Raw genomic sequence first — 25,964 nt, forward strand, 5'->3', positions numbered from 1 at the left:
TGGCTATGAAATGAGGGCGGTGCAAAGTTTTGATTTTATTGTGTAAAAAGAAGCGGAACAAATGCAAATATCATGACAGACGCTGCACAGTCACAGTGCAAACCACTTCTTTGCTCAGTGCTTGCATTTGTACCTTTTATTTAATCAATAAAGCCAAACAAACAGCCCGAATAAACAAAGTGCGATATAGAATAAAGTCTTAAAACTCGTAATAAAGGCAGGAGGTGTTTTTAATATCATTCTGTGTATCGTCAGTCTTAACCAGCTTTCTGGGCCTTCCCTCCTTTCATTACTTAAACCTACTTATACTATTCTGTGTTTGTGTTTAGCTTCTGTACCTCATCCCACGACTGTTACCTGAAGCCAGAGGAACTGTAGCTGATGCTGGGCTAAGTGAACAACTGGAGGAGAAACAGACCGGGCTGTGGAGCAGCATCACTGACTCCAACAACACCTGGAGGAAGACGGCCTGGCATCTGTGGAGGAACGCTGCCTTCCAGCAGCTCAGACAGATACCACAGTATCAGGTCTGTGCTGGGTCCCCTGTTTCTCCATTAAACACACACCTGTGCAAACATTGTTTGCATTAATGAGCACAGGTGTTTGAGTGCATGTAGAAAATGATTCATGGAGTAGCTGTATTGATGTAATAATCATGAAGTCTCCTTATGTCTGTCTAGTTATTGTTCTCAGAATGGTTAGCTAATGAGCTGAGAGTACTGAGGAGTGAGGACGCCCTGCCTGACGCTGAACGGTAAGACGGCAAACACACCGTGTGAGTTTAGAAAATAAAATCTATGCCATAAAAAGCAATAGGAAGTTTAATCTAAAGTTTAGAAACTCTGCACTTAAAATGAAACAAAAGGCAAAAAAACATGCCCTACTGGCCCAGCCTCCACTTCCAGGATGAATCCTTATGCACGTACAGATCGGTTGAAGCGGTGCTGCTAATTTTATGATCCTGTTGCAAATCAGCTGTTTCACCGCAGACCTCAAACTTGTGCAGAGGACTTTCAAGCAAAAATACTGAAGCTGTGGTGGTCTAGAGGTGCAGAAGAGGACTTTGAAGGAGAGATTGGTCAACTTAAAATCTGAAATACTTCTTTCTGTGATGAAATTTCTTCCCCTGCACCTCTAAAGGAAAAAAAACTTGTTTGGGTTCCTGCTTTTATTTATTTGTTCCTCTCTGCAGTCAGGAGTATCAGCAGTGGGCCTGCATGGAGCTCTATCTGACTCGTCCAGAGAAGCAGGGAGGCTGCGGAGGAGACATGAAAAACCTCTGTTCTCATTTGCTTAATGCCATCATGGACCAGCAGTTAAGGTACTAGTAGTTAACATTAATGTGCGAAGTCCTTAAAATGAACCTGTCAGATATTTGACAAGAACCCAAATAAAAATGTTTCTTCAAGTCAGGAAGGGCGCGGTGGGAGAGGCAAAGTGCTTGTGGTAACTTAAAAACCTCTTTTAGAGCTTGGAAAAGTTCAGTTAACCTGACAAACAGTGTTTATGGATTTGTGTCCATGTGTGCATGTTTGATGTCAGCAGTTGGCAGAGCCTGGAAGCACAACAGCACAGAGTGCCAGGAAGAGGAACCTGCTTACCAGACATCCTGTCCCGACTCCAGGTGCGTGTACACTAACTGCACCACTCGGAAAAGCTTGTTTATTATAAACCTGGTAAAAACAAAGAATCTAATGTAATATTTAAGAAATTATTACATATGGAAAAAAAGAAGGCGGTTTTGCTTTGTTTCTGTATAACAGTCAAACTGCTGTGTATCAGTAACACCATCTGGACTTTTATATGCTAATGTTTATCACTGTTTCTGCAGTTTTATCAATTGGTGAAACAGGTAGTAAAATTTTAAAAAAGTATTCATGACTATAAAAAATGATACGTAACTTTGAAAAGTTCCTTTCCCCCCCATTTCTGCAGCAATAGCATATGGATGGGCTGTGTAGACATTATAGTTAATAAAGTGTGGTAAAAATAATGTTTATATTGAGGTATATTGTATTAAAGCTAGCAACTTCACACAAAACATTTTGTGATCAAGAAAAATATTTTAGTGAAGTGATCTTCTTACATATATATTCTTATAATAAAATAATATAATCTTAGCCTTTTATTTGATTTAAAAAACATGCAACAAAAATTCTGAATGCTCAATGAATAAAAAATAAAAGCCCTGAAAATTAAAGAGCGTGGATTTGTGAAAAATGGCTACAGAATGGGTAAAAATTCCTTAAGTGTCACACTTCACTCTGCAGAACAAGCAGAAATATCAGTAGTAGTAAAGTTTGTCTTTTTTTAGACGTAAAAACAGAAAAAATAAAAGCCCTCGTACACAGAAGTTGCACAGCAGCTTCTGGAGCGTCATCAGCTTCCATGTTGTGTTTTACTCATTAGTGTACAGTCTGTGTGACTTCAGTTAAACTAGTGAATAACACTTACGTGCTTGTGTATGTGCAGGAGCTTGTCTATGAGATGGACATGATGGAGCGGTCTGGCAGCCATGGCAGCAGAGCTGGTGTGGGTGACTTCCTGTTTGAGGTGTTGTTTCAGAGATGCTCCTCTACAGTGACCTCACAGAGCATCAGCACTGACGTCAGCCTGCAGCGCTTGCTGCATACATGGAACAGGTACGCTGTTAAATATAAGAAGGGAGGCATTGCAGGGGCGTGGCCAAAGGGGGGGCTGTATAAGGCTGATGGGGTATTGTTGGCACACTCGTTCTGCGATACGTGTCGGCTCATTGCGATTGTTAATCCACTGAATTACTGTTTGTGTGTGTGTCAGAGTGCTCCTGGCTCTTCCAGCTGTGTTGTTGATTAAAGTAAACACTGATGGAGGGGGAACAACACTGAGCTGCAACAGGCTAATAGAACACATCAACCAGCATCAGGTGAGCAGCTCATTTAATGTCTTTTATTAATCTGATTTAAATGTTTGGCTGGAAAAAGTACTTTTTATGCTCACCTCTTTCTTCACCTGCACTCCCCTCTGTTCATGCACTAGAGGAAAGCGTGTTCTCCAGCAGGCGTGCTGTCCTGCAAGATAACTGCACACTTCCTGAGAGTAAGAATCTTTCTGAAATCTAAAGTTCATACAGGTTGTACCTTTAGGTGAGCTTGTGAGATTATTGAGAGGTGTGCTTCCTCTCCAGGGTCTGTTAGGTGCCAGTGTACGTTGTGGACAACCAACATATGAAGTCAACAAAGCCTGGTCTCAGATCAGCGTGCAATGTCCTGTTTTGTTGATCTCCACAGTGGTACTGTCTGTTCATTCTGACTAAAATGCCTTTGAACACATTTGGCACCTTCAATATTTAGAAAGTCCTAAAATCTTTTATCACTGGAATCACAGATCAGTGATCTATTAGAGCCTGTGTGAAGCCTGCGATGTTGTGTAGAGACATGACAGGAATATAGCGTCTTTGTTGTGTGTCCGTGTGCAGCACTGGTGGCAGCGTCTCCGTCCGGTCCTGTTGTCACTGTGGCGTCGTCTGTGTGATGAACAGACGCTGCCGGAGCAGCTGCAGCTCCTCACGGAATGTCAGCACTGGGCCTGCAGGTAACGCCTCCTTCATGAACCACTGTCAGCAAATTATGTACACCTCCTCACAGCTGCTCACACCTGAACAAGTCACATGAAATATGTTCACATCTTAGACTGCCTTGATGTCTGTAACAGCTTTGCACACTTTTCTTCGTATCAGCCACCTTCATGAGCTTCATGGGGTTTGTTGTGGCTGCATTAGTGCAGAGTAGTCCTTTAAATGTGATGCAGACATAAATGCTTGTTGCTTTTCACTTATGGTGAAACATATTAAATGAATCCTCCTTTGGTTATAATAGTTCTCAAAAGTGTCTAATTATCTTGGTGAACCCTACAGAAACCCCATGTTAAAGTTCTTCTTTCTATCTGCTCTGCAGTTTGGAGAAAGGCCAGCTGCTGCAGATGCCTCCAGCTGCAGCTCTGCTGCTGGCGGCCAGCCTTCATCGTGTCTGGCGAGGCTGTGAGGCAAACAAGCCGAGCTTCAAAGCTGCTTTGAATTTCCTGCGACCAGACAGAGACTCCAAATACAGACAGGTAAGAGCATAAAACTAATTCTGCATGCTGTCCATTTTTTCACAGTTAGTGCACCATCTAATTCTATCTAATGGGCAAAAGACTGTGAATTCTTCAGAAGCCCCACCCACCACCAGCCACTCAGACGAAAGCTGGCTTAAAAGAAGTGAGAGGAGCTGAAAGGGTTTGTTTAATAAGACAAATCCACTGTGCTCTTTTGAACAGAGCATCCAAAGTTAGCCAATCAACAGCAACAAAAGACTTGCAGCTGCTGCCCTTTTCTGACGTTGGGTGGTTTTATGAAGTCATTCTCAGCAGCTGTTAATTCGGCTGCTATATTTAAATTTATTATATACAATTCACATACAGGCAGTTTGATTACAACATAATAGAACCAGTTTTACAGTGGGTAAAGGTAAAAAGTCTAATAATGTAGATGAAAGTTATATAAATCTAAACTTCTGATTAAGGGAAGAGTAGAACAAAAGTATCACACTGAGAGGTTCACTGTCTGACTGAGCCCATCTCCATCCTGCTTATTTGGTCTCCAAAGCTTTCAGTCACTTTTTCAAAAATGCTGTTGTGTTTCTGCTTCCAGGTGCTCGTTTTCCTTCTTTTCCTGTGCGTTAACGACCACCTGACAACACTGCTATATCCTCAGGTAACTGACCACCTAAACAACAATGCTGGAATTTAGAACTGTGCAACATTCACACTCATAAACAAGTTCTCAGAGTGGAAACAGGTCTTTCCAATGCATTTGTCTAGTCTGTTTTTGTTCCACGAATCCTACACAGAAACAGTCCAGGAACACAGGAACTGACTGTGAAGACATGCACAACTTATATGAACATAACATTAGCAATTTAAATATGATAATTGCTTATTTTATTTCAATTTGTAGGATAACAATATTTTATTAGCAGTATGGTCTTGACCCCAACCTCTGGACCCTGGTGCTGCTTTTGATATTCTGCGTGTATAAAAGTCCTTTTTATGGATTTGTGTCCATGTGAGCACCTGCCCGTCAACCAATGAGAGCTGGGATAGGAGGGAAACGGATATGAATGGAAAATAAATTGAAGAGGAAAAGACAAGACTGTATTGTTATTTCTGTCTGTGTTTTATAACGTGCATGGTTTTTTTTCCTCTAGGAGAGGAGCTATGAAGAAGGCCGGGCTTTATGCACAGAGCTCCTGGCTGTGTTGATGGACTCTCCTGATTGGCTGCTCATCTTTAAGTCCAGCGGTAAAGTGAACAGCAGCTCGGTGCTCCGGTCATCTTTTAAATCTGATTTGAATTTGATGTGGTTGAACTGATGTGCTGCGTTTTTATTTTTCACTCAATTCTAGAGCAAAGCATTTATCAGTCGGTTACCATGGTGACGTCAGATGACTTTACAAAACTAATGCCGTGGGCTTTCTGCAGGTGAGTGTTGCAGCTGCTTAGTGGAGGTGGGGCCTTGCAAACAGCTAGGTTGATTCATGAATTCCACATAAATTAAATGCTGCTCTGCACTAAAGCTGACACACCATCGCATTAGGAACGACAACAGGCCAAAACACACAAACGTGACAAGATGGAAGTTCCAACCTCACCTCTTATTTGTACCTGTTGTACCTTCTAAATTTCCTTGTGTTCGTGGCCGATCAGTTTGCTGCTCCTGCAAAGCGCCGAGCTCCTACAGAGAGCTGTGCGTTGTCCAGGGTTCCTCCATACTGCCATCGTCTGCTACCTGAGCATGCTGCAGCTCTTCCTGGAAGGAAACACTCAATCACTGGACACTGAATCCTCTAAGAAGCAGCTGGTGGTTTGTACTCTAACTTCTAACTGGTCATATGGCAGTATTGGAGTTGGCACACTGCTCTGGACTCACGTTCATCATCTGTTTTGGTAGGCGGAGCCTTCCCACATCCTTGGCCGCACCAAGCAGTTTCTTCTGAGAGCCATCTCGCAAACGCCTCTGACTTTACTCTCTTCGGGGCAGCTCCGACAGGTGAGCAGAAGGTGCATCAGCATGTATATTACCCGTTGCCCCTTTCACACCTGTCTCACACCTTCATATCTCCTTCCTGTCCCGCCTATCTGCTTGTGGTTTTCTCGGTCCAGCTGGAATCCTTGAGTGCAGAACTGGACCCGGAGCTGGCAGCGGCGCTGTCTGTGCAGCTCGAGCCTTCCAGCCCAGAGATGGACTTCCTCTAATCGACCGAGATCTCTCCACGCTAATATTCCAACCCTCCCTCCAACAGAAACACGTGGAAACACTGCACTGTTCAGACTCAGCTTTGTAAAAAGAAAACCTGTTTTATTCACACTGGGGGGTTTTTTTCTTCTTTTTTTACACATTACACGCTTTCTTACACACATGTACACCTGAAGCCCTTTCAATGCTACAATTCAAAAGAAGACTTTGATTTGTAATAACTTAATAAAAGCAGTGAGCCGATAAGAAAACTTCCTGGAATTGCAGCACATACAGACGCTTTACTTGGATCAGGCAAAGAGAAGGTCTCAGTATTACAGCTGCATTTAAGCCGGTTACACAGTCAGTAATGTGAATGTCAGATATTAAATGAAGGTATTCAAGATTAACAACACGGTGGTCTTAACAGCTGATTACTCACAAAGCCTACGAAATCAGTTATTGTCAGACTGTGAGCAGCAGTGTAAAACATCTGATTTAACTTACTGTAAAATTTTATTTTAGTTCATATTCTAATATTTCTGTCTGGTCTACTTGGCAGCATCTTTTTCAGTATTTGGAATTTTTGGTTGTTTTATCTTTCAAGAGTCAGCGTGATGAGTGCGTTGAGGTCTCAGGGCCACCGTACTGTTCTCTTTTCAAGTTATTATCCTCAGATTTCACAGAGTCATAATTGTACTAGCTTTTAATATGATATATGGTGAACCACTCCATATACTCATCCTGACTGCCAGCCTCACATTTCCTACTGCTGCTCTTTCACAATAAAAGCAAATAAACAATCCGTTTTATTCTGGAAACAGTTACAGGAAGCAATGTGTTTGTTGCAGAAGATGGATGATTTGAATATCAGGTAATTGATATAACTCATGAATCGTTATATTAATTGCACAATGTAAAGAAACATTGCTTTGACACTGAACTCTTACCTAATGTCTTTTCTGCTGTGTCGTCAACAAATCGGCTGAAAAGTCTTAAGAAGGTCATGAGCGTCAGTGTGAAGGAACACTGGATGAAAACTCAACTGCTGATGCTAAAATGAAACTCCGTGCTACATTGCTGTTTTGTTTCTGGGTCCTGTGCCACAGTTCAAGTATCTCTGCCTTGAATCAAGACTTCCTTCTGTCATCTGTCTTGCTCTTGCTGAACCACCTCCCCGGTCAGCGTGATGGTGTGTAGGTCCGGGTATGTCTGCTGCTGCTGCCCGCTGCCCCTCTGAGCCTCAGCCTGTGTCAGCGGGTGCACCATGGACATGTGCACGTTCAGGTTGTGGGCCTTCTCGAAACGCTTGCTGCACATCAAGCACTCAAACTCCAGGTCGGCCTCGGCTTTGTGTTTGGTCATGTGGTATTTCAGTGATGCTCGCTGGCGACACTGGAAGCCACAAACCTCACATCTGATAGGAGGAAAAAACAAAAGCATTTATCATTTCTCCTGATGGGGTTCTGGCTTTTAAACTGGGAAACATGGGTTTCATTCCTCTCGCTCTCTCAAAAAAGTGAATTTCTGTTTGTCCTCTTATCAGTTCACTTATGGAATTCCTCAGGGCTCAGTTCTTGTGCCACTATTTTTCTCTATTTTATTTTGACTTTTGAAAGTCTCGTTTCAAAGATTTATTTCCAATAACAGAAGACGACTTTGGTCTCTAGGCTCCGAGCTCATCACTTTCCATATAAAATTGTAGTGACTAAACATTTGAAATACTGTAAAAACAGTTCCAGAAAAACGATGATGAGGCCCGTTTTCTGATATCAGTCAAAAAGGGCATTTACTGATCTCGTTGTTCTATCAATGTTTTCCAAATCCCTGAATTTGAGGGGGAGAGATAAATAGGCTGAAACTTTGACTTGGCTATCAAACTCTTGATCCCAGTATGACCGTCTGTCAGCAGGATGCACCAGAGCAAGATGATCTCCCAACTTGGAGATACATAAATCTATGTGCATACATTTGATGGTATATATGACTTGTTCAGTTGAAAGCATATTCTGTGGTTCTGTGATGAAAACAGGAAGCAATTAAAGGTTTGTAAAATCAATCTGAAGCCACCAAAAGAGCTTGATGGCTCATGAGCTACAAAAATGTTAAAGGACTTACTGTAGTGGCTTGGCCCCCGAATGCCTCATCTGGTGAACTGATAGGTGTTTTCTTTGTTTGAAGGTTTGACCGCACTGGTCACAAATGTAATTCCTCTCCTCTGGAAGCACACAGACACGACGAGCATGAGCCACAAATTCAGACATTAAAGTAAGGTAAAAAAACCATCTTTATAAACATTAATTTATGCAATGCTAACAATAAATGCTTAGAAATGGAAATGATTGATTTAGTAACATCAGTACTGCGTTCCACGTGTCTGAGGAAGCTTTTAGATTCGTGTATCATTCTTCAGAAACAGCCTAAATGTGAAAAGCATGCATAAAAACAGCTATAACGAATTATTTCTCACTCAAAGCTGGATGACTAAAGCTGGAAAGCCAGAAAGTCAGTCAAACCTGACATCTCACCTGTGTGGATGAGCTTGACATGCCGCTGCAGGTAGCGGTCGATCATGAAAACCTTGTTGCAGCCAGGGTGAGGGCACGGTCGCTCCCTCACCTCCTCGTGATGTTCCTTGATGTGTTTCTAAAAAGTCAGCAAACAGGAACACAATCAGTCGTATATACAGATGAAGGCAGAGCACGTTTGCTCTCATTCATTTTAACTGCCTTCAGTCAAGGACAATTCATTTTAAATGGAAATAACTCATTATTAATCTTTAATCTCTGATACTATTACCAATCTGCAACAATCAATCTCATCTGTTTTTATTTCATTCATACATATTTAATTCATTTCACTTTATAGTTAGCAGTAAACAGACCTCTGACAGCGCTATGCTCAGGAATTGTTTCACCTTGCTGAAAACAGTTAAACAATATTTAATAAAGAAGCATTTCTCCAGTCACATGAGACCGCTATCCCAAATTTTTAAAGAAAAGCAAGCCAAGATTATTCATACAGGAGATCAAAACTAGTGCACGGAAACATGCACAACTGAAGGTGGCTTCATTTAACAGTGAGCAGTGAATTCTGACCTTGAGACCATCGGGAGCTCTGTAGACAGCCGTACAACCCTGATATGGACACTTGTAGATGTTGGGGAGCTCCTCCCTTTGAAAAAGAAACACACAGATTGTTAATCTGCATTTCTTCTAAAAAAAAAACTGAAGCAAAGAATAAACTACACCCAAGCTGAAAATGACCTTAATGGAAGCTGCATCACGTACCCCTTAGGTTTGAACTTATTCTTCCAGCCTGGCTTGGGTCCAGGCTTCTTTCTGATTTTGGGCTCCTCTGGGGCCTTTGAGCTTTTTCTTCTCTTGTTTGGGACGTTGACCCTGTGGGCTCTAGAAGGATAAGGGGAAAATAAATTCAGTGAGAGCTTATGAGAGAAAGACATGGAACATATTCTGTAACTGCAAAGGTGGTCACTGTCCCATCCAAAGAGCAAATTAACAGCTCAACCAGGAAACATGAGCCTGTTGCCCTGATGTATGTGCACAGCTGAGGTTCATTATAGAGCAGCTGTGTGGTAGCAGGCACAGGCTTCTCATTTTTACTGTAGTAAAGGTTTTTTCTTTCTTTTACCCTTTATTGTCAGAGTGTAACTGTGACTGTGGCCAGTCAGCAAACCTTTTAAAGACTTGTGATTCTTTACATGCTGCTTGTATATCAATGGAGACCCAAACTTAGAGGCTTCATAATAACAGCCTGCACAGCTGCTGACTGGCAAGACTTAACACTAAACTAATCAAATCTACATTGGCCGTTATCGTGTTACATTCACAGGCTGATCTACACTAAAGGCCCCGTAGACCGGTGATAACAGATAGTGAGATAAGGCGGTGTTTCCACTCCCTTTACTTCACCATAGCAGGCCCATCTTTTCTATTTGCACCCACCTCTTCTCCGAGTATGGCTCAAACTCCTCATCAGACAGCCCTCCTTTTCTACCCTCATCAAACTCATCTTCAGAGATGACCCTGGACACACACAAACACAAAATTAGAAAAATTTCAATTTCTAATAATTGCCAAACCACCAGTAAATATGAACTGTGGGACCAACCTGTCAGAAAGATCACTGCCAGCAGTTCTGTCCTCCAGCTGACCCGGAGCAGGAGACAAGGCCTCCTCGTGACCTGTGTAATCTGAAGGAGAGAGGAGGAGAAAATGTTAATATGAGCAATGATGAGGTCTTAACATGGGTTTCAGTATGTGCAGAAGAAGAAAAAGTATTTTTTATATTTCAGCTGGAATGTCTGTGCACATCAGTCTCGAGTCTCCAAAAATGAATACACATCTTTAATATTTTATCTTCCTGGAAACACTCATTCTCATTTCTTCAAAATGAACTGATATTCAGACACGCTGATGTGAGTCAATCATATATTTTTATTTGATGAAAATAAAAAATATGAACATTTAAGTGCAGATGGTCTGCAAGATCTTCAACAGCATCCCGAGGGAGACTGGGGACACTGAGTCCAAATGCGCCTCGAGGCAACTGTTGGTATGATTTGGTGCTATATGAATAAAATAAAATTGAATTGAATGAACCATGTTCAGCACGTCTATTGCCGAAGCCGTTGCACTCAGCTGCGGCTGCAAGGTGGTTGGTGCCTGTTGTGGTGGTAATCCCCCAACCAAATGGTGGACACCAGAGGTGAAGGGAGCCATGAGGCTGAAGAAGGAGTCCTATCAGGCTTGGTTAGCCTGTGGGATATGTACCGACAGGCCAAGCGGAACACAGCTCGAGCAGTGGATGAAGGAAAAATCTGAGTGTGGAAGGAGTTCAGCGAGGCCATGGAAAAAGACTTCTGGACTGCCTCGAAGAGATTGTGGTGAACAGTCAGGCGACTCAGGAGGGGAAAGCGGTGCTCTACCTGCGCTGTGTATAGTGCTGGTGGAGCGCTGCTGACTTTGACTGAGAAGATTGTCGAGTGCTGGAAGGAATACTTCTAGGACCTCCTTAATCCATGGAGGAAGCAGAGTCTTGGGACAAGGGGGACGACTCACCTATCTCCGGGGGCGAGGTCACTGAGGGAGTTAAAAAAAAAAACTCCTCTTAAAACTGGGACTCCTGGTCCCAGTTTTAAGAAGGGGGACCGGAGGTCGTGTTCCAACTATAGGGGGATCATACTCCTCAGCCTCTTCAGCCTTGTGGTGAAGAGAGAGCTGAATGTAAAAACGAAGCTCTCAATTATCGGTCGATCTACCTCCCACCCTCACCTATGGTCACGAGCTGTGGGTAGTGACCGAAAGAATGAGATCGCGGATACAAGCAGCAGAAATGAGCTTCCCCTGAAGGGAGACTGGCCTCTCCCTTAGAGACAGGGTGAGAAGTTCAGCCACCCGGGAGGTGCTCAGAGTAAAGCTGCTGCTCCTACACATCGAAAGGAGGTGGCTGCCCATCACTGAGCACAGTGATTATCTGATTGTTGGGGTTTTATCTCTGATCTTGTGCGAGTCTTTTATTGTACAACATAAAACATCTTGAAAGAACTGAAGAGGGCTGATACACCGGTAGTCTCAGTGTTAGTCTGAACGACTGTAAGCATTCCCACCTTCGTTGTCGCCCGTCCAGTCATCAGGCGCTGAGCTCTGCGTCTGAGCCGTTGCTGCAGGTGGACTGCGCTGAACCACAGTACTAGTACTTCTCGATGAGGTCATTCCGTTCCCGCCAGATTGCTCCTCTTCGTCTTCCTCGCCGTCTTGTTCTTGTTCCTCCTCCTCTGACATTGCTCCATCACCCCTCCCACTCCCTAATGCTCTGTTGCTGGAGCACTGGTTGGAGGTAGTGCTGCGGTGAGTGTCCATGATGTATCTGTGACCATTGACGCAACCCCAAACAGCCTTAATGGCGCCCAGGCACTGGCCCTCCAGCACCTCCTTCAGGTCGGGGCAGGAGCGGCAGGCCTCTCCGTGGTGATGAGCCCAGGACACCAGACTGTGGAGGCACTTTGTGTCTGAGGTAAAGGATGAGGGAGCTGAAGAAAACAGAAGAGCCTGTTAAAACAGTTCAACTTATGGAACTTCAGCAAGATGGAGTGAGGAAGTAATGTTTTACTTACTTGATGAGCAATGGTTTACAGAGGACTCTGGACCCTTTGCATTCTTCCTGAAACAGACACAAACACTTCCCCATGTTTTTCTGCAGTAAAAACACTTTACGGTCACCCTCAGGTAGATATATTTGTTTTTTTATTGACTCACTGATTTTTCAGGTTCTCCTTCCCCACAGGCGGGAGATTGACTCTCTGCAGAAACCGGATCAGGATGCTTTGGCACTTATAAAACTTTGCATGGCATTTCTTGCAAATAAATTCCGAAAGCCGAGGGTCACGGTCCACCTGGACCCCGACCAGCCTTTGGAAGTCTGTGTGGAACAGAAGCGGTGACTGGGCCACGGCGTCTGACTCCTCGTCTACAATACTGAGGGAATCCCGAGGCCATTTGTTGAAGGCGTGCCGCAAGCTGCGCGGAGAAAACTTCCCGTGACAAAGCCGGCAGACAGCAGCAGAGAGTCTACCTGAGGGGGCATCACAACTTGATTTCATCTTACAGTGCTCCAATAATACAATTTACTAGTGTCCACATTAACAGAGAAATATACAGTATACTCTATTTTGCTTGGTTTGTGCCAAACACACAGGATCTACCTCTGATTAGAGGCCCGTAACATTGTTTTTTCTGCACTCGATGTCAGCACTGGCTTTGCCAAGTTAAATAGTTTGAGAATCACATGACAAATATCCCACAATAGCTTACACTAACATCAACTTTCTGTGTTTAAAACGGGCGTAGTGAGCCACTAACCTGAAGATCTGGACTTAGTCTCTGGATGTTTCTGGGCGTCTTCGACTGTCGTCACATTGAAGTCTGCATCGGTGGTCTTTTCTGTTGCACAGTCATTCAGGTAGAAACTGTCTGTGGTTACAGCGGCAGTCTTCCGAGGTCGCCCTCTGTTTCCAGGTGACCTCTTCTCACTGGTGACATCCACTGGCATCGGCGTCCTGCTGAGCTTTTGCGGCGTCTCAGAAGACCTTGTATGTCTACTTTTCTTCTTCATCATTTACTGTTATTTTTGTCAGCAGCTGATTTCGTGAAGGCTGCCTGTGTCAGTGTAATAAACAATAAAATATTTAAAATATTTAGCATTTCTGAGTTTTAGTTCCATTTAAACACAACCACAGGTACATATCAGGGTTTTTTGTGCATATTTTGTGCTCACCAAAGAGTTTTGGCTTTCTAAAAAAGCAAAATCATCAGGAAATATAGAAATATTTAACCCATTTCCTATTTTTAATGAGATTTCATTTACTAAAGATTAAATTACATTTTGTTATGGCCAACAACAGAAAAATTTATATGTTCTGTCAAGCAAGGTACCGCAGACTATTTACTTTAACTACAAATTGATCAATCCTGTTTATTATGTTGCTCCAAAGTTTCATTTAGAACCAGAACCAGTTGTAAAATGTAAAAACTTATGAAATGTTGTCATCATTCAAACAAGGAGGAAGGAGGCAGGAAGCGTGGATCAACGTGTACATACACACCAAGCACTTTATTTTTTTATTATTATTAAGTACACCATGTTAGTAGCAGGTTGGACCTCTTTGTCCTTCAGTTGCCATAATTCTTCTTGCTATAGATTCAACAAGGTGCTGGAAACTTTACTCAGAGATTTTGGTTCATACTGACATGAAACCATCACACAGTTGCTGCAGACTGTTGGCTACATACCCATCATGTGAATCTACTGTTCCACCACACCCCAAAAGTACTCTGTGACTGTGGATGTAATTTTAGTCCAGTTCAAGAAACTAGTTTGAGATCGTTTGAGCTTTGTGACATGGTGCATTATCCTATTAGAAGCAGGCATCAGAAGATGCATTCACTATGGTCATAAAGAAATGGACATGGTCAGCAGAAATACTCAGGTAGGCTGTGGTATTTCAGTGATATTCAGCTGCTATTAAGGGGCACAAAGTGTGCCAAGAAAATATCTCCTACACCTTTACTCCATCACCAGCAGCCGGAACTTTTGATACAAAGTAGGACAGAGCCATGATTTTCATGTTTTTTTTTTATGTCAAATTCAGACCAGGAAATGTTTTTCACTCCTCTATTGTCCAGTTCTAGTGAGCCTGTGCAAATTGTAGCCTCATTTTCCTGTTCTTTGCTGACAGGAGTGACAATCCGTGCGGTCTTCTGCTGCTATAGCCCATCTGCTTCAACGTTCAGAGATGCTTTTCTGCATACCTTGGCTGTAGCGAGTGGGTGTTTGAGTTGCCATCGTCTTACTATCTGCCTGAAGCAGTCTGGCCAAACTCTTCTGACATCTGACATCAATAAGGTGTTTTCACCTGGAGAACTGCTGTTCACTTAATATTTTCACTTTTTTGAACTATTCTCTGTAAACTTTAGCAATGGTTCTGTGGAAAAATCCAACAATTTCTGAAATACTCAGACCAGCAGATCTGCCGCCAACAGCCATGTCACTGATGCTCAGTTTGAACGTCCTCTTGGCCATGTCTACATGCCTAAATGTACTATGTTGCTGCCACGCGATTGGCTGATTAGATATCTGTCAACGACCAGCTATACCTAATGAAGTGGTCGGTGAGTCCATGGGGCAGAATGAGGTTTTTTCCCTCATAAAAAAACAGCTGTATAATAAATACAACATTTTTTTAACCTCATTTAATATTCTCTGAAACCTTCGTCTTACTTTAAAGAACATAATCAGTCCATCTGTACATCTTCTGGGATACGTTTAATCTTTTTTTCTAAGAAATCTTTAACATTGATGACACAGGAACTCCATCCATGGATAAAGTTAACAGGACACTAATGCCAATCAAGCCGTAGCACCTTTGATTTAAGCCCCCGATAAAACAAAAACCGTGACAATGGTCCCGGATAGTTTTTACACTCCAACATGATTTTGTTTACAGATTAATTCAACTAGCGTTAGCTGGTTAGCATGAATGAGCCTGCTACATTTGTTAGCTGACGTGTTAAAACACAACACACGTGACATAATAATTACAGCACTCGTCATGGAGGGCCTACCGTGACTGTGCACAGGTCCTAGCACTTGGAAAACATGCTGTTCTTAACGTGCAAGAAGGTTTTCATTAGCCTGGAAAACAAACTGTGTGCTTTGTAGCTGCTCCCAGATGTAAACATTAGAACCCGGAAGCGCTACCGGAACAAAACACAGAGTGGCGATACCCGAGAGCGCCACCTGCCGTCCACAGAGAAGAGTCCGGAGGTAGAATTCTACATCTTTTTTTTTTAAAGAAATAATATATTTTGTCTGTTTCTTTTTTCGCCTCAAAAGTTAAAATTTTTTTCCAGAAAGTGTGGCTCAGTTTCTCAAAACAAAAACTGCTTTGTCAAAACTCCACACACAAACCTCCACACACAGACTCACTGCCAAAATGAAAAACAGCACTCAAAACATGTTCTCTTTTTTCAAAACTGACTCCTTCCACACATCAGTACACACGGCTGTTATACCGTTTACAGGACTTCCACGTCAGAGTAAAACTGTAACTGACCCCTGAACCTAATAACTGCTTGTGTCACCCTTGGAAACAAGAACTGCAGTCAGTGACTGCAATAGACATTAAGTCCGCTTTAAAGCTGCCCAGGCTGTCTGCAATCACATATTTTAAAGTGGCAAGGAGCCTCATCCTGATAGTCTATTGTATATAATTGCATTGTTTCCAGAGGTGGTAAGTAACAAAGCACAAATATTTTGGTACTGTACTTAAGTACAATTTTCAGATATCTGTTCTTTACTTGAGTATTTTTTTTTACTACTTTTTACTTGTACTCCCTGCATTTTTAAACAAATATCTGTACTTTCTGCTCCTTGCATTTTCAAAACAGGCACGTAAACGTTTGATTTAAATCCAATCCATTATTATTATTATTATTTGGGGGGAGGCACTATTTCCTCACTGCGAACATCCAAACTTTAAACCGATTTGAGCCTGAACAGAAACACATAAAAGGCGGTCCTGTTCATTTATTAATCACCAGAGGATGTGGCATAAAAACAGATGACGTGTCTACCAAACTCAGGGGTTAAAAGTGTGAAGGTGCTTTTTGTTGTTGTTGTTGTTGTTGTTGTTATTGCCACAACACTTAGCCCTACTGAACAGGAGCGAGCATAAATAAAGACAGTGACTTTTTTAAGCGTTAGGTCTTTCAAATGAACTTTTCTATCAGTGACAGCAACATACAAACTGTTTGTGTGGCGTTTGTCTCACAGTGTGTTGCTGGCTAAAGGTCCAGCTGCTCTGTTTAACAGGGAGAGAAAAAAAGAGTTAAATTCACTCAGAGATGGAGAAAGATAAGGAAGACAGGATAAGAGAGAAAGAGGAAAGCTTAGCTTTCAAGGTAAGGACTGCTTAATGGGGTTTAATAAACTGGTAATTTAAAGTCTTTATGTTTTTAAATCAGACATTGGCTCTGTAGGAAACAGAAAACAAAGATTTTTTTTCTTTTGGTTCAAGCTGAGGATAAGTAGAATTAAAAATAGCCTAAAGTTTGTATTCCCATCTATTTTATCTATCTATCCTAATCTATTTTATTTTATCATTATGTTAATAAAGCACAAAGTTCAGCCAATCCTCCAAAGAGCAACTTTTTACTTTCTTACTTTTAGTACATTTGAGAGCCTGTACGTTTTTGCTTTTACTTGAGTAAAGACGTTGAATCAGTACTTCAGCTTTTACTGAAGTACGTTTTACTAATAGCATTTGTACTTCTACTTAAGTACAGGATGTCTGCACTTTTGCCAACTCTGGTTATTTCTCTTCATTTGCTCCCTGTTAAATCCAGAATCAAATTTAAAGTCTTTCTCACATATAAGCTTGAATAATAAGCTCATCTTATGTCACAGACCTCAGAGGACCTTATCACTCCAGCAGAACACTTTGGTCACAGACTGCGGGGTTAGTTGTGGTCCCTAGGGTTTTTAACTTTTTTTTAGCTTTTTTTTTCCAGCTTTCAGGCCCCTCTTCTGTGGAAGCAGCTCCCAGTTTGGATTCAGGAGACACACACTATCTCTACCTTTAAGATTAAGCTTAAAAGTTTCCTTTTTGACAACACATATAGTTAGGGCTGCATCAGGTGACCCTGAATCCTTCCTTAGTTGTGCTGCAATAGGTGTAGGCTGCTGGGGGATTCCCATGATGCACTGTGTGTTTATACACCACTCTGCATTTAATTATTTGTTAATACTTATCTCTGACTTTCTCTTTTCAAACTACTTTCTCAAAACCTCTGACTCGTCAGACAAAACCTCATGATTGCATGGGAACAGTTTTATCAGCAATAAAAACCACACAGTGTCTTCAGATCACATACACAACCAGTCAAGATAATAACTCTACTGAGCATCCGTTTCACACCGCAGCAAGTGATGTACCAAAACACGAGTATAGTGTAAAGATTCAAGATTATGGTAGCATTGTACTTCCCTCATTTACAGGTGATACGTGCTGTATATGGCTCCAGTCTTAGACTAATGAATGTGGACAGTTTCACATTCTCTCATCCTGCTTGGTTTTGAGACGCATAAGTCAAGGAAACATTATAGTAAACAATGAATTATGTAGATTACTTTTATAAGTAAAATTACGGTCTTCTACTTTCTTTCATTTGGGTTGTTACAGTTTTATCACAGAGAATCAAATTTCATCATGATTATTAGAAGTGATTTATTGTGGTAGATCTCACTCCTCCTCATCTGCCTCCTCTCTGATTGTTTCCTCCCGTTCTTGGTATCAAACCTTCAGCTCACTGGAACTCGCCGGTCGCTTTATTAGCAATCAGTGTGAACGATTTTGAGTTGTCGCGTTCACGGAATGACAACAGAGCTGTAGTCGTGTTGTGTTTCCTGTTGTTACCATTGAGTGAGAATTTGTTTCGAGCTTTTTGAAAAGAATTTAAATAAGAATTGAAAATTGTGTCTAACTAGATGACAACAATTTAAGGTTTTGCCAAAAGAGTGATTGATTCAGGGAGTTAGTTTTGGAGAACCAGAGTTTGTGTTTTAGCAATACAAAAAAAATAAATAAAAAAATGCTGAACACACAGGACGAGAAAACGTGTGAAGCTGCCCTTTTTCATAAGCAAACTGCAGTATGAGACATAGACTTTGTGTATATGTAAATATATCTCTGAAGGTAGTGTACATTGATGTTTTTATACATTGATTTCTGATTTTCCTGCACATTTTTGGAGATGACAACACGCCACGTGAAGCTGGAAAGGCTTGATTTACATGTCCCGACTCTGTTTTTGTAACCAGTGCTGAGCTCTGGTATTATCCTGACGTTTTATGAGTGCAATCTGATAACATGCGGTTCTCAGCACTGATAAAATTGTTTTGATGTGATTGTGCGGTGTAGCCATGAGACTCAGAGGTGAATGTAGTTTGTGTTCAAAGTGTAAAAGAATTAATGTTTAGTTTAGTCTTGCACTCAAAGAAATAATTCATTTTATCTAGCCACGTATATTCCATCTAAACAAATCATGTTATGTTAATCTATCTTGATTGTGTTGTTTCAACACGATATATGTTTGTAGGTTTAACATAATATTAATACATATTAATATTAATAACATAATATCTCACAAGGAGGCTCACGCCTCTTGGCTTGATGCCCTTCTACAGCCGTGTCTGGCTCTCCTTCTTTGACAGTGGTGGGAGACATAGTAAACATTCCAGTGGACTACCTCTGCGACCTGAATGAGCTCTTTTCTGGGGAATTAAAAGAAAAGGTTGCAAGAGTCATCAAGATGCACAGCACCATGTAAGTTTGTACGTCATTCTTTAGAATTTCGTGAGTCAACTCAAAAAAATGAAATTGAGTGGTTGCTACATGCACAAGATCCAAACTTGTAATTTGAGCTAAATAATTCCATGTTTCTATCATGTAGCATCTGTCAGCCTGTATCATGTCATCTTGTTGAGATGACATGATACAATCTAGTAAGAGCGGTTAGTTGCCTGGATCCAGCCACTCTTACTAGATTGTATCATGTCATCTCAACAAGAACAAATTAAGTTGCTGAATTTCATGCAGATGCTACATGATTTAATTCCGTTCACCATAGAAACATTGAATTATTTAGCTCAAATTACAAGTTTGGATCTTGTGCATGTAGCAACCACCCAATTTCATTTTTTTGAGTGATTTGGTCACATTATAAGAAGTGGGTAGCTTCTGAGAAAATAAATAGGCCTTAGCAAGTGTGAAAAACTGTAAAGAACTTGAGGAAATAATTTTTCTTTTGTTTTTTTTAACATAGAACATGTTTTTTTCATGTGTTTTTATCTATTATCACACACACACACACACACACACACACACACACACACACACACACACACACACACACACACACACACACACACACACACAAAACTAAATAAAAACTAAATCAAGGTGACAGAATGATCGTGAAGAAAAGGTTGCAGATGCAAGCACGGAAGTGATTTAGATGCACACTTGCTCCTTTACACCACTGAACACAGATAAGATCTTGTGTGCATGAAGTTACGATTACTTCACTTCACCACACATACATTTTCATTAAAATGGGGGAATGACTCATGACAAACATGTTTTAGTGGTTTTGTTTGTGCATTTATAATGCAATAGTCATTATGCAGTCTAAAGCACCTCTTTATCTTATCTTTAGCTTTGAATACAAGTTTTTACAATAATATAAAGAATAAACAACACATACAGTCAAAACTATTCCTTTAGCGAACAGTCAAACTGACTAGAATGTGAGTATCCAAATGTGAGGAACACTACTGAAAACTACACATGAGGCTGAAATGAAAAGAAAATATTCAGTTGTGGAAATCAGCAAAAATGTATGAACGACTATATAGAGTTCTATAAACAGTGTAAACTGTATGTAGAAAGATAGACGTGCTTTTTGTAAGATGTTGTGTTCCTGTAGACTGTGTTCCTCATCATTGTTAGTAATCAGTCCACGACTGTTGTGTCATCTCCATCTAATGGAGTTTTTCACATGGACGGTTTCGTGGTTGAAGACAGCATACAGGCGAGGGAACAGCATACATCCATGGGGAATGCCAAGGTTCAGGGTGACAGGGTGTAAACATGACACTCAGGGGACATTTCATGTGGACCAGAGTCATCCTTTCACTGTGGCCAAAGTGAGTGAAACTGGCCTGTGGTCATTTAGACTACCGGTACTCACATGTTTCTGCTCAGGTATGGGCTCAGTGGTTTTGGATTTGAGGCAGGAAGGCATGATTGCTTCGGTCAGGCTGAGGTTGAAGATTTCCCTGAATACCTCAGCTAGCTGGTCTGCACATGCCTCAAGTACACGTTCTGGGACACCGTCAGGCCCTGATGCTTTCCAGTTTCTGACTCCACGCAGTGCACTCCTTGCTTTCCTTCTGTTCGGTCTCAGCTCCAGGTGATTTGGCTCCAACTGAGCCGTGTGTCTAGTGCCAGTGTTAAAATGAGCAAAGAACATGGTTAAGGTCCTCGGGCTGCGTGTAATTTGTTGTTGCAGTGTTGCATTATTTTTATCTGTGTGAACCTCCAAGTATCTGCTTCCCCAGATCATCACTAACACATGGTCACACTGGTCAGAAACATACACACAAGTAACCTGCTGTAGCAGCATTCCTGTTGTTTCTTCCTCTCACAAGGAGGCTCACGCCTCTTGGGTTGATGCCCTTCTACAGCCGTGTCTGGCTCTCCTTCTTTGACAGTGGTGGGAGACATAGTAAACATTCCAGTGGACTACCTCTGCGACCTGAATGAGCTCTTTTCTGAGGAATTAAGCTCCTAATTAAAAGAAAAGGTTGCAAGAGTCATCAAGATGCACAGCACCATGTAAGTTTGTACGTCATTCTTTAGATACTTTTTAAATGAAACCGATGACAAAATGAAAGATGAATAATTTATGACCCACAGAAAACTAAAGAAAGAAGGGAGTAAACAGATTTGTACTTTTTATTTTTTCCATCTGCATGTTTATCAGAGTCCACACAGGAAAAGATCTGCTGCAAACAAACTTTCCCGTGGGCTCAGGAGCTCTATCAGCGCTACAAAACTGAAGGCAGCTGCTAGCCACCATGAAGATACATGTCTTTTAACCCATAACAACTTAATATACTATTAGTACATAATTGTTATAAAATATATTATTGTGTACATCTAACTTGCCTTTTCTTCCTGACCCTTGTGCTGCTGTAACAAGCAAATTTCCCCAATGTGGTATTAACCTCCTAAGACCCAAACTCTTCCACGGCATGCATTTTTAATTTCTCTTTGATAGTTGGGCATATTGGGGCCCGATGAACGTAAATACAAAGAATTACCAGATCTTTTTTTTTTACCTTATTTTTGTCTTTAAGAAAAATAAGAGCTACATATGAGGATATTCGTTTAAAAATTTGGTAGAACAGTAGCAGTATAATGTCCTCGTAGGTGGATATCAGGCCCTTGTAGAGCAAAATTGAGTATTTTGATCTAAATAACCCAAAATGTGATGTCCACATATGTGGATGCCAGGTCCTAGGAGGTTAATAACGTTTATATCAGTCTTTGTGTTAAAGCTCTTTTACTACATAATAATTTGATAAGCTGCTGTCTGGTTTTAGAATCTCAAAGGTGTGAAGATTTGTTTGTTGTCAGTTATTGGTTATGAGCACGGGACATTTACGTTTCATTGGACCTATTTTCACTAAAGGAGACTCCTTACACTGAGGGGTTTATGTCTAGTTCTTTTGTGTATGATGTGACTTTTTCTCCTGCCTAATATGTTTTTATTTTCTTATAACACACATTTAAACACAGCCGAGTTCTTCCTAATGGTCAGAAAGTACAAAAGTCTGAGGTAACTAGTAAACATATCTGTATTCCATCTGTTTAAATAAAAGACTTTAAGGCAGTCATCATGCACAGTGATTTCTATTTTTTTACATATCCATCATTGTCAAACATCTGGATGTTTGAAACTCCACCAGTCCCCCATCCTGACCTAAATAATCACTTTCCTGATGAGTTTATGGGCTCAATCTCTTTTTTGGGACATGCTGAATAAAACATTAAAAGTATTTTCTATTTCTTTTTTTCTTTCTAAGTCCAAAGAAGAATTACCCAGGGTATGCTCAGTGAGCATGCAGTCAGCTCCACCTTTTCTTAAGTCGTTTGGTTTCAGAAAACCAAGATGACGACTTTGGAAACACAGACTTCAAGGCTTCAAAACGAGACTTCACACAACAGGGAACAATCAGAGGATGAACTGTACATCATCCTCTGATTCTGGACTGTATTTTATGAATATGTTAATGACATACAGTGAAGAGGTCCAGTACTGTGCAGAGATGAGACCACCGATTGGCTCCAGCTGCCTGTCAGAACAAGCCATTCAGGCTTGTTATGAGGGGGAAACTACCCACAGAGGCCCAAACTGTGTTATATACCAAGCTATAAATAAGCTTTTTAATGCTGTAAAGTAATGAGTCTGTGGGGATTAGCTCCCTTTTTGGAAGCCGCCTCATGTGTTGCTGAAAGTAACTGTAACTTTTGCCACTTCCATGCTGGCATCATATTTCAGCTTGAGTCAATCATGACCCAGGCTAGCCACTTATCAATCAAAGGGTAGTTACACCCTAAAGCTTGTTATTTCTTTTTTTACATTAAAAAAGAGCCATAATTTACAAACACACTTTATTAAAGACTGAAATTTGTTGACTGATGACATCAGCTCATCAGGAAAGTTTTTTCTGAGTCATTTCCTCATCAGCTTCCAGACACCAACTTGCCTCCTGCTGATCATTAGAAAAAAACCTAGAGACTAACTTTTACTTACAGTCTATGTTGCAGACATTTCCATCTAATGGCATGTTCCCAACCATCACAGCACAGTGTTACTGTATCATCAATGTTCTGCTGGAAACTTTCACTGGAACAGATTCAAGCATGTTATCTGATTGTTGAGGTTCTCTGACTAATACTAGAAAATCTTTATTCAAATCAATAAAAAGCACCTTGAGGTGAACCGATGCTATTTTCTGTAAACCTGAATTGAACCAAGTGTCACATGACCAATTTTAAACATGATCAGTGCATCAAATCTGCTGGAGTTCCACCGCTGAGTGAGAAACAGTTGGCACGTAAAAACATCTTGTAATTCAATATTTCTGATTCATTTGGGGTTCACATGGAAACATGAATCAAATGATGAGACAAAATAGAACAAAAAGCTGCTACTAATATTTTACTAATATTTTTTTACAGATTAATTTGCTAAACATTACTAAACATTTACAAATCAGAAAAAATGCTCTCATAGTTATCCAGAGACAAAAGCTGCTTTTCTTTGTGACTTGTCTTTACAACCATTAAGAATGTGTTAAAAATAATTCATAGAAAATTTAAAAAATAGTGATTTTTTTTCATGTGTCATATTGCAACTACTAAAAAACCTAAAATGAATCATTGCAGTCTTGTTTCATGTTCATTAAGTGCTTGGTATTAGCTGTATTTAAGCATTAATAGTGATTTCTTACTATAGGCTTCATTCACTCAGGCTCTTTTTCAAACACACATTTACACACTCTGATGGGCGCATCGGGGTCGGCCTCGGGGTCAGCTTCGTCACCATGTTTGGAGTGCAAAACTATTTATAAACAAAATGAAGAAATGTTGTCAGGCAAATTTTGTGAGGTGAGAAAGTGCAGCGCTTCCTGTTGAGACGCTCGGTGGACTTGATGCTGGAACCAAAAAGTTCCTGAATCTGGCAAACATGACATTAAACGTTATCACCATGCATAGACTGTGCAACTGTTGACTGATAAATGTCAGCTGAAACCACAGAATCACTGCTAATTTCACAGAACTACAGCACATTGTCTCTAAAAACAGATTCTCATGTGAGAACATGCAGCTCTGAGTCAGCTTGCAAAGGGCACATAGTTCATGCAGTTTATATCGACACTGTACGATCAGGGCACAGGACTGCACATGAGCCCGAAATAATTGGACTAATTGGTTTAGAGACACTGAGCAAGTCAGAGCTGCACTGAGGGGGCAAAGTGCTTTGCATGTGTAAGAACTCTGACTGCTGATGATTTGGACAATCCTCCAAATAGAGCGTTACGCCAAGAGCCGAGGCTCGAGGAACCCCTGACTGATTTTTTGCTTGTGCCGATCTAAAGCTACTGATTGAAACTGAATAATGAAGCCTTTGAATTAAAATATTATGACACGCAGTCAAAGGAAATGGCGATCGAGCTCAGACTGAAACTCCGTGTGAGTCACTGTTGATCTACAGGTTACTTTTATCTTTAGTAAGAGCTATTTCTGTGCTATGATTGGTTAGAAACCTGATTGGTACTTATCACAAAGACCATGAGATAAAAGGTATTCCTTCAGCTGATTAAAAATAAAAATGTTTTCAAATATTTTGCTGATATAAAGAAAAAATCTATAATTATTCAAAACTGAAAGATACAGCGCATTTGAGAGAAAGAGGGAAAACTCCTGTCTGTTGATAATATTTATTACTTGATTTATAAAACACACACACAACCACACACACGCAGAGGTAACATAAAGAAAATGCATAAATAAATATAAATATATAAATAATATTATAAATACAAATAAATGAAATAAATAACAGCAGTCCATCCACGTGAGCCTTTTCCCTCACTTTGCTGAAGCAACATGTTCAACAATGATTATGTGAAACCAAAGGCCAATCCGGTCTCATGATCAAATACAAAGAAAAAACACAATAAATAATTTCACTCTGAATTATGCTAAAAAAAAGACAGATATGTGTATTTGTGTATTAAAGTTGGAGGCTTTTACTTTGAATAACCTTTAGCTTTACTTTTTAGTTAAAACTGTGTAGGTGAGACCAGAGCTGAGAATCATAGCTGTAATTTTATGCTGATCTGTGGAATTTCACACACGCAAATGTGTGAAATTACAGACGCACCACGCACATGTACCCAGACCCATGCGTTGCGTAATGGGTATTATATTTTACAATTTTACAATACCCAGATATGCAGTCGTTGTGTGGATTCCTCTCTGAACCACAAGCTGCTTCCTTGTGATAAGATCAGGGGCAACAGGCTTACAATGGAACACACAAATAGCAATCTCACACAATCTTTTCTGTTTGTCGCTGTCATCTATATCAGTCGAGATGGTATCACGAAAGGTGCTGGGCTGTGGTTAAAAGAGTACATTCTAATTTCTCAGATCTGCCTCTCATTTACTGGGGCTGCTAAAAGGTTAGAGACATTTTACTGCAACTTTTTACTTCATCATTGTTTCAGTTTTCTCGTAATAATGATTCACTGCTTTCTTTCAAGGAAACGCCTCCTCAGAGTGCACTTCAGTCACCTCGTTGACCACTCTACTGTTTTAATCACAATTCCAACATTTTGAGGCACTGACTTCTTTTTTTTTCTTAAAGTTACATTAAATATATATATTTAAGACTTTTCTGAAGTGGGGGAATGGGATGGGGTGATGACACACTGTTTTTTGTGGCTCTATAATTCCAAAATCGTTACAGATAAGGAGGAAAGTGCAAACTCCTAT

The 25,964-nt window shown here is 40.8% G+C and overlaps 2 protein-coding genes across 5 annotated transcripts in view; one reads left to right on the forward strand and one right to left on the reverse strand.

The window, feature by feature from the left end:
* fanca (FA complementation group A) overlaps positions 1 to 6,319 on the forward strand; it is a 28,753-nt gene extending 22,434 nt beyond the window's left edge. For 2 of the 4 annotated variants that reach the window (XM_080876322.1, XM_080876324.1), the window contains exons 27-42: positions 330 to 527; positions 681 to 754; positions 1,193 to 1,321; positions 1,543 to 1,624; positions 2,473 to 2,642; positions 2,800 to 2,905; positions 3,019 to 3,078; positions 3,167 to 3,271; positions 3,458 to 3,573; positions 3,936 to 4,092; positions 4,670 to 4,732; positions 5,226 to 5,319; positions 5,424 to 5,499; positions 5,725 to 5,881; positions 5,969 to 6,067; positions 6,181 to 6,319. In XM_080876322.1, coding sequence (XP_080732448.1) covers positions 330 to 527; positions 681 to 754; positions 1,193 to 1,321; positions 1,543 to 1,624; positions 2,473 to 2,642; positions 2,800 to 2,905; positions 3,019 to 3,078; positions 3,167 to 3,271; positions 3,458 to 3,573; positions 3,936 to 4,092; positions 4,670 to 4,732; positions 5,226 to 5,319; positions 5,424 to 5,499; positions 5,725 to 5,881; positions 5,969 to 6,067; positions 6,181 to 6,273 — 1,779 coding nt within the window. In that variant the 3' untranslated portion in view covers positions 6,274 to 6,319. The remainder of the gene's footprint in view (positions 1 to 329; positions 528 to 680; positions 755 to 1,192; positions 1,322 to 1,542; positions 1,625 to 2,472; positions 2,643 to 2,799; positions 2,906 to 3,018; positions 3,079 to 3,166; positions 3,272 to 3,457; positions 3,574 to 3,935; positions 4,093 to 4,669; positions 4,733 to 5,225; positions 5,320 to 5,423; positions 5,500 to 5,724; positions 5,882 to 5,968; positions 6,068 to 6,180) is intronic. The other 2 variants (XM_080876323.1, XM_080876325.1) reach the window with 2 other exon arrangements.
* Positions 6,320 to 7,389: 1,070 nt separating this feature from the next.
* Positions 7,390 to 15,534, reverse strand: znf276 (zinc finger protein 276). Its single transcript, XM_080876326.1, has 12 exons — positions 15,397 to 15,534; positions 13,135 to 13,431; positions 12,532 to 12,847; positions 12,390 to 12,436; positions 11,883 to 12,305; positions 10,385 to 10,466; positions 10,219 to 10,299; positions 9,544 to 9,663; positions 9,352 to 9,427; positions 8,782 to 8,899; positions 8,372 to 8,471; positions 7,390 to 7,670 (listed from the first exon to the last, which is right to left on the reverse strand). The coding sequence occupies exons 2-12, from the start codon at positions 13,388 to 13,390 to the stop codon at positions 7,400 to 7,402; spliced, it is 1,890 nt and encodes a 629-aa protein (XP_080732452.1). The 5' UTR covers positions 13,391 to 13,431; positions 15,397 to 15,534; the 3' UTR covers positions 7,390 to 7,399.
* Between the last annotated feature and the right edge of the window lie 10,430 nt (positions 15,535 to 25,964).

The sequence above is a fragment of the Rhamphochromis sp. 'chilingali' genome, assembly GCF_963969265.1.
Source record: "Rhamphochromis sp. 'chilingali' genome assembly, chromosome: 2".
In the NCBI taxonomy this organism is placed as follows: domain Eukaryota; kingdom Metazoa; phylum Chordata; class Actinopteri; order Cichliformes; family Cichlidae; genus Rhamphochromis; species Rhamphochromis sp. 'chilingali'.

What these genes read in the sequence shown, in the direction of transcription:
- znf276 (XM_080876326.1), bottom strand. Translation starts at nt 13,390, where the DNA reads ATGATGAAGAAGAAAAGTAGACATACAAGGTCTTCTGAGACGCCGCAA. An exon ending in TGTAAACCATTGCTCATCAA is followed by an intron (nt 12,306 to 12,389) that starts GTAAGTAAAACA and finishes TGTTTTCTTCAG; the next exon opens with CTCCCTCATCCTTTACCTCA. An exon ending in GGCAGTGATCTTTCTGACAG is followed by an intron (nt 10,300 to 10,384) that starts GTTGGTCCCACA and finishes GTGTGTGTCCAG; the next exon opens with GGTCATCTCTGAAGATGAGT.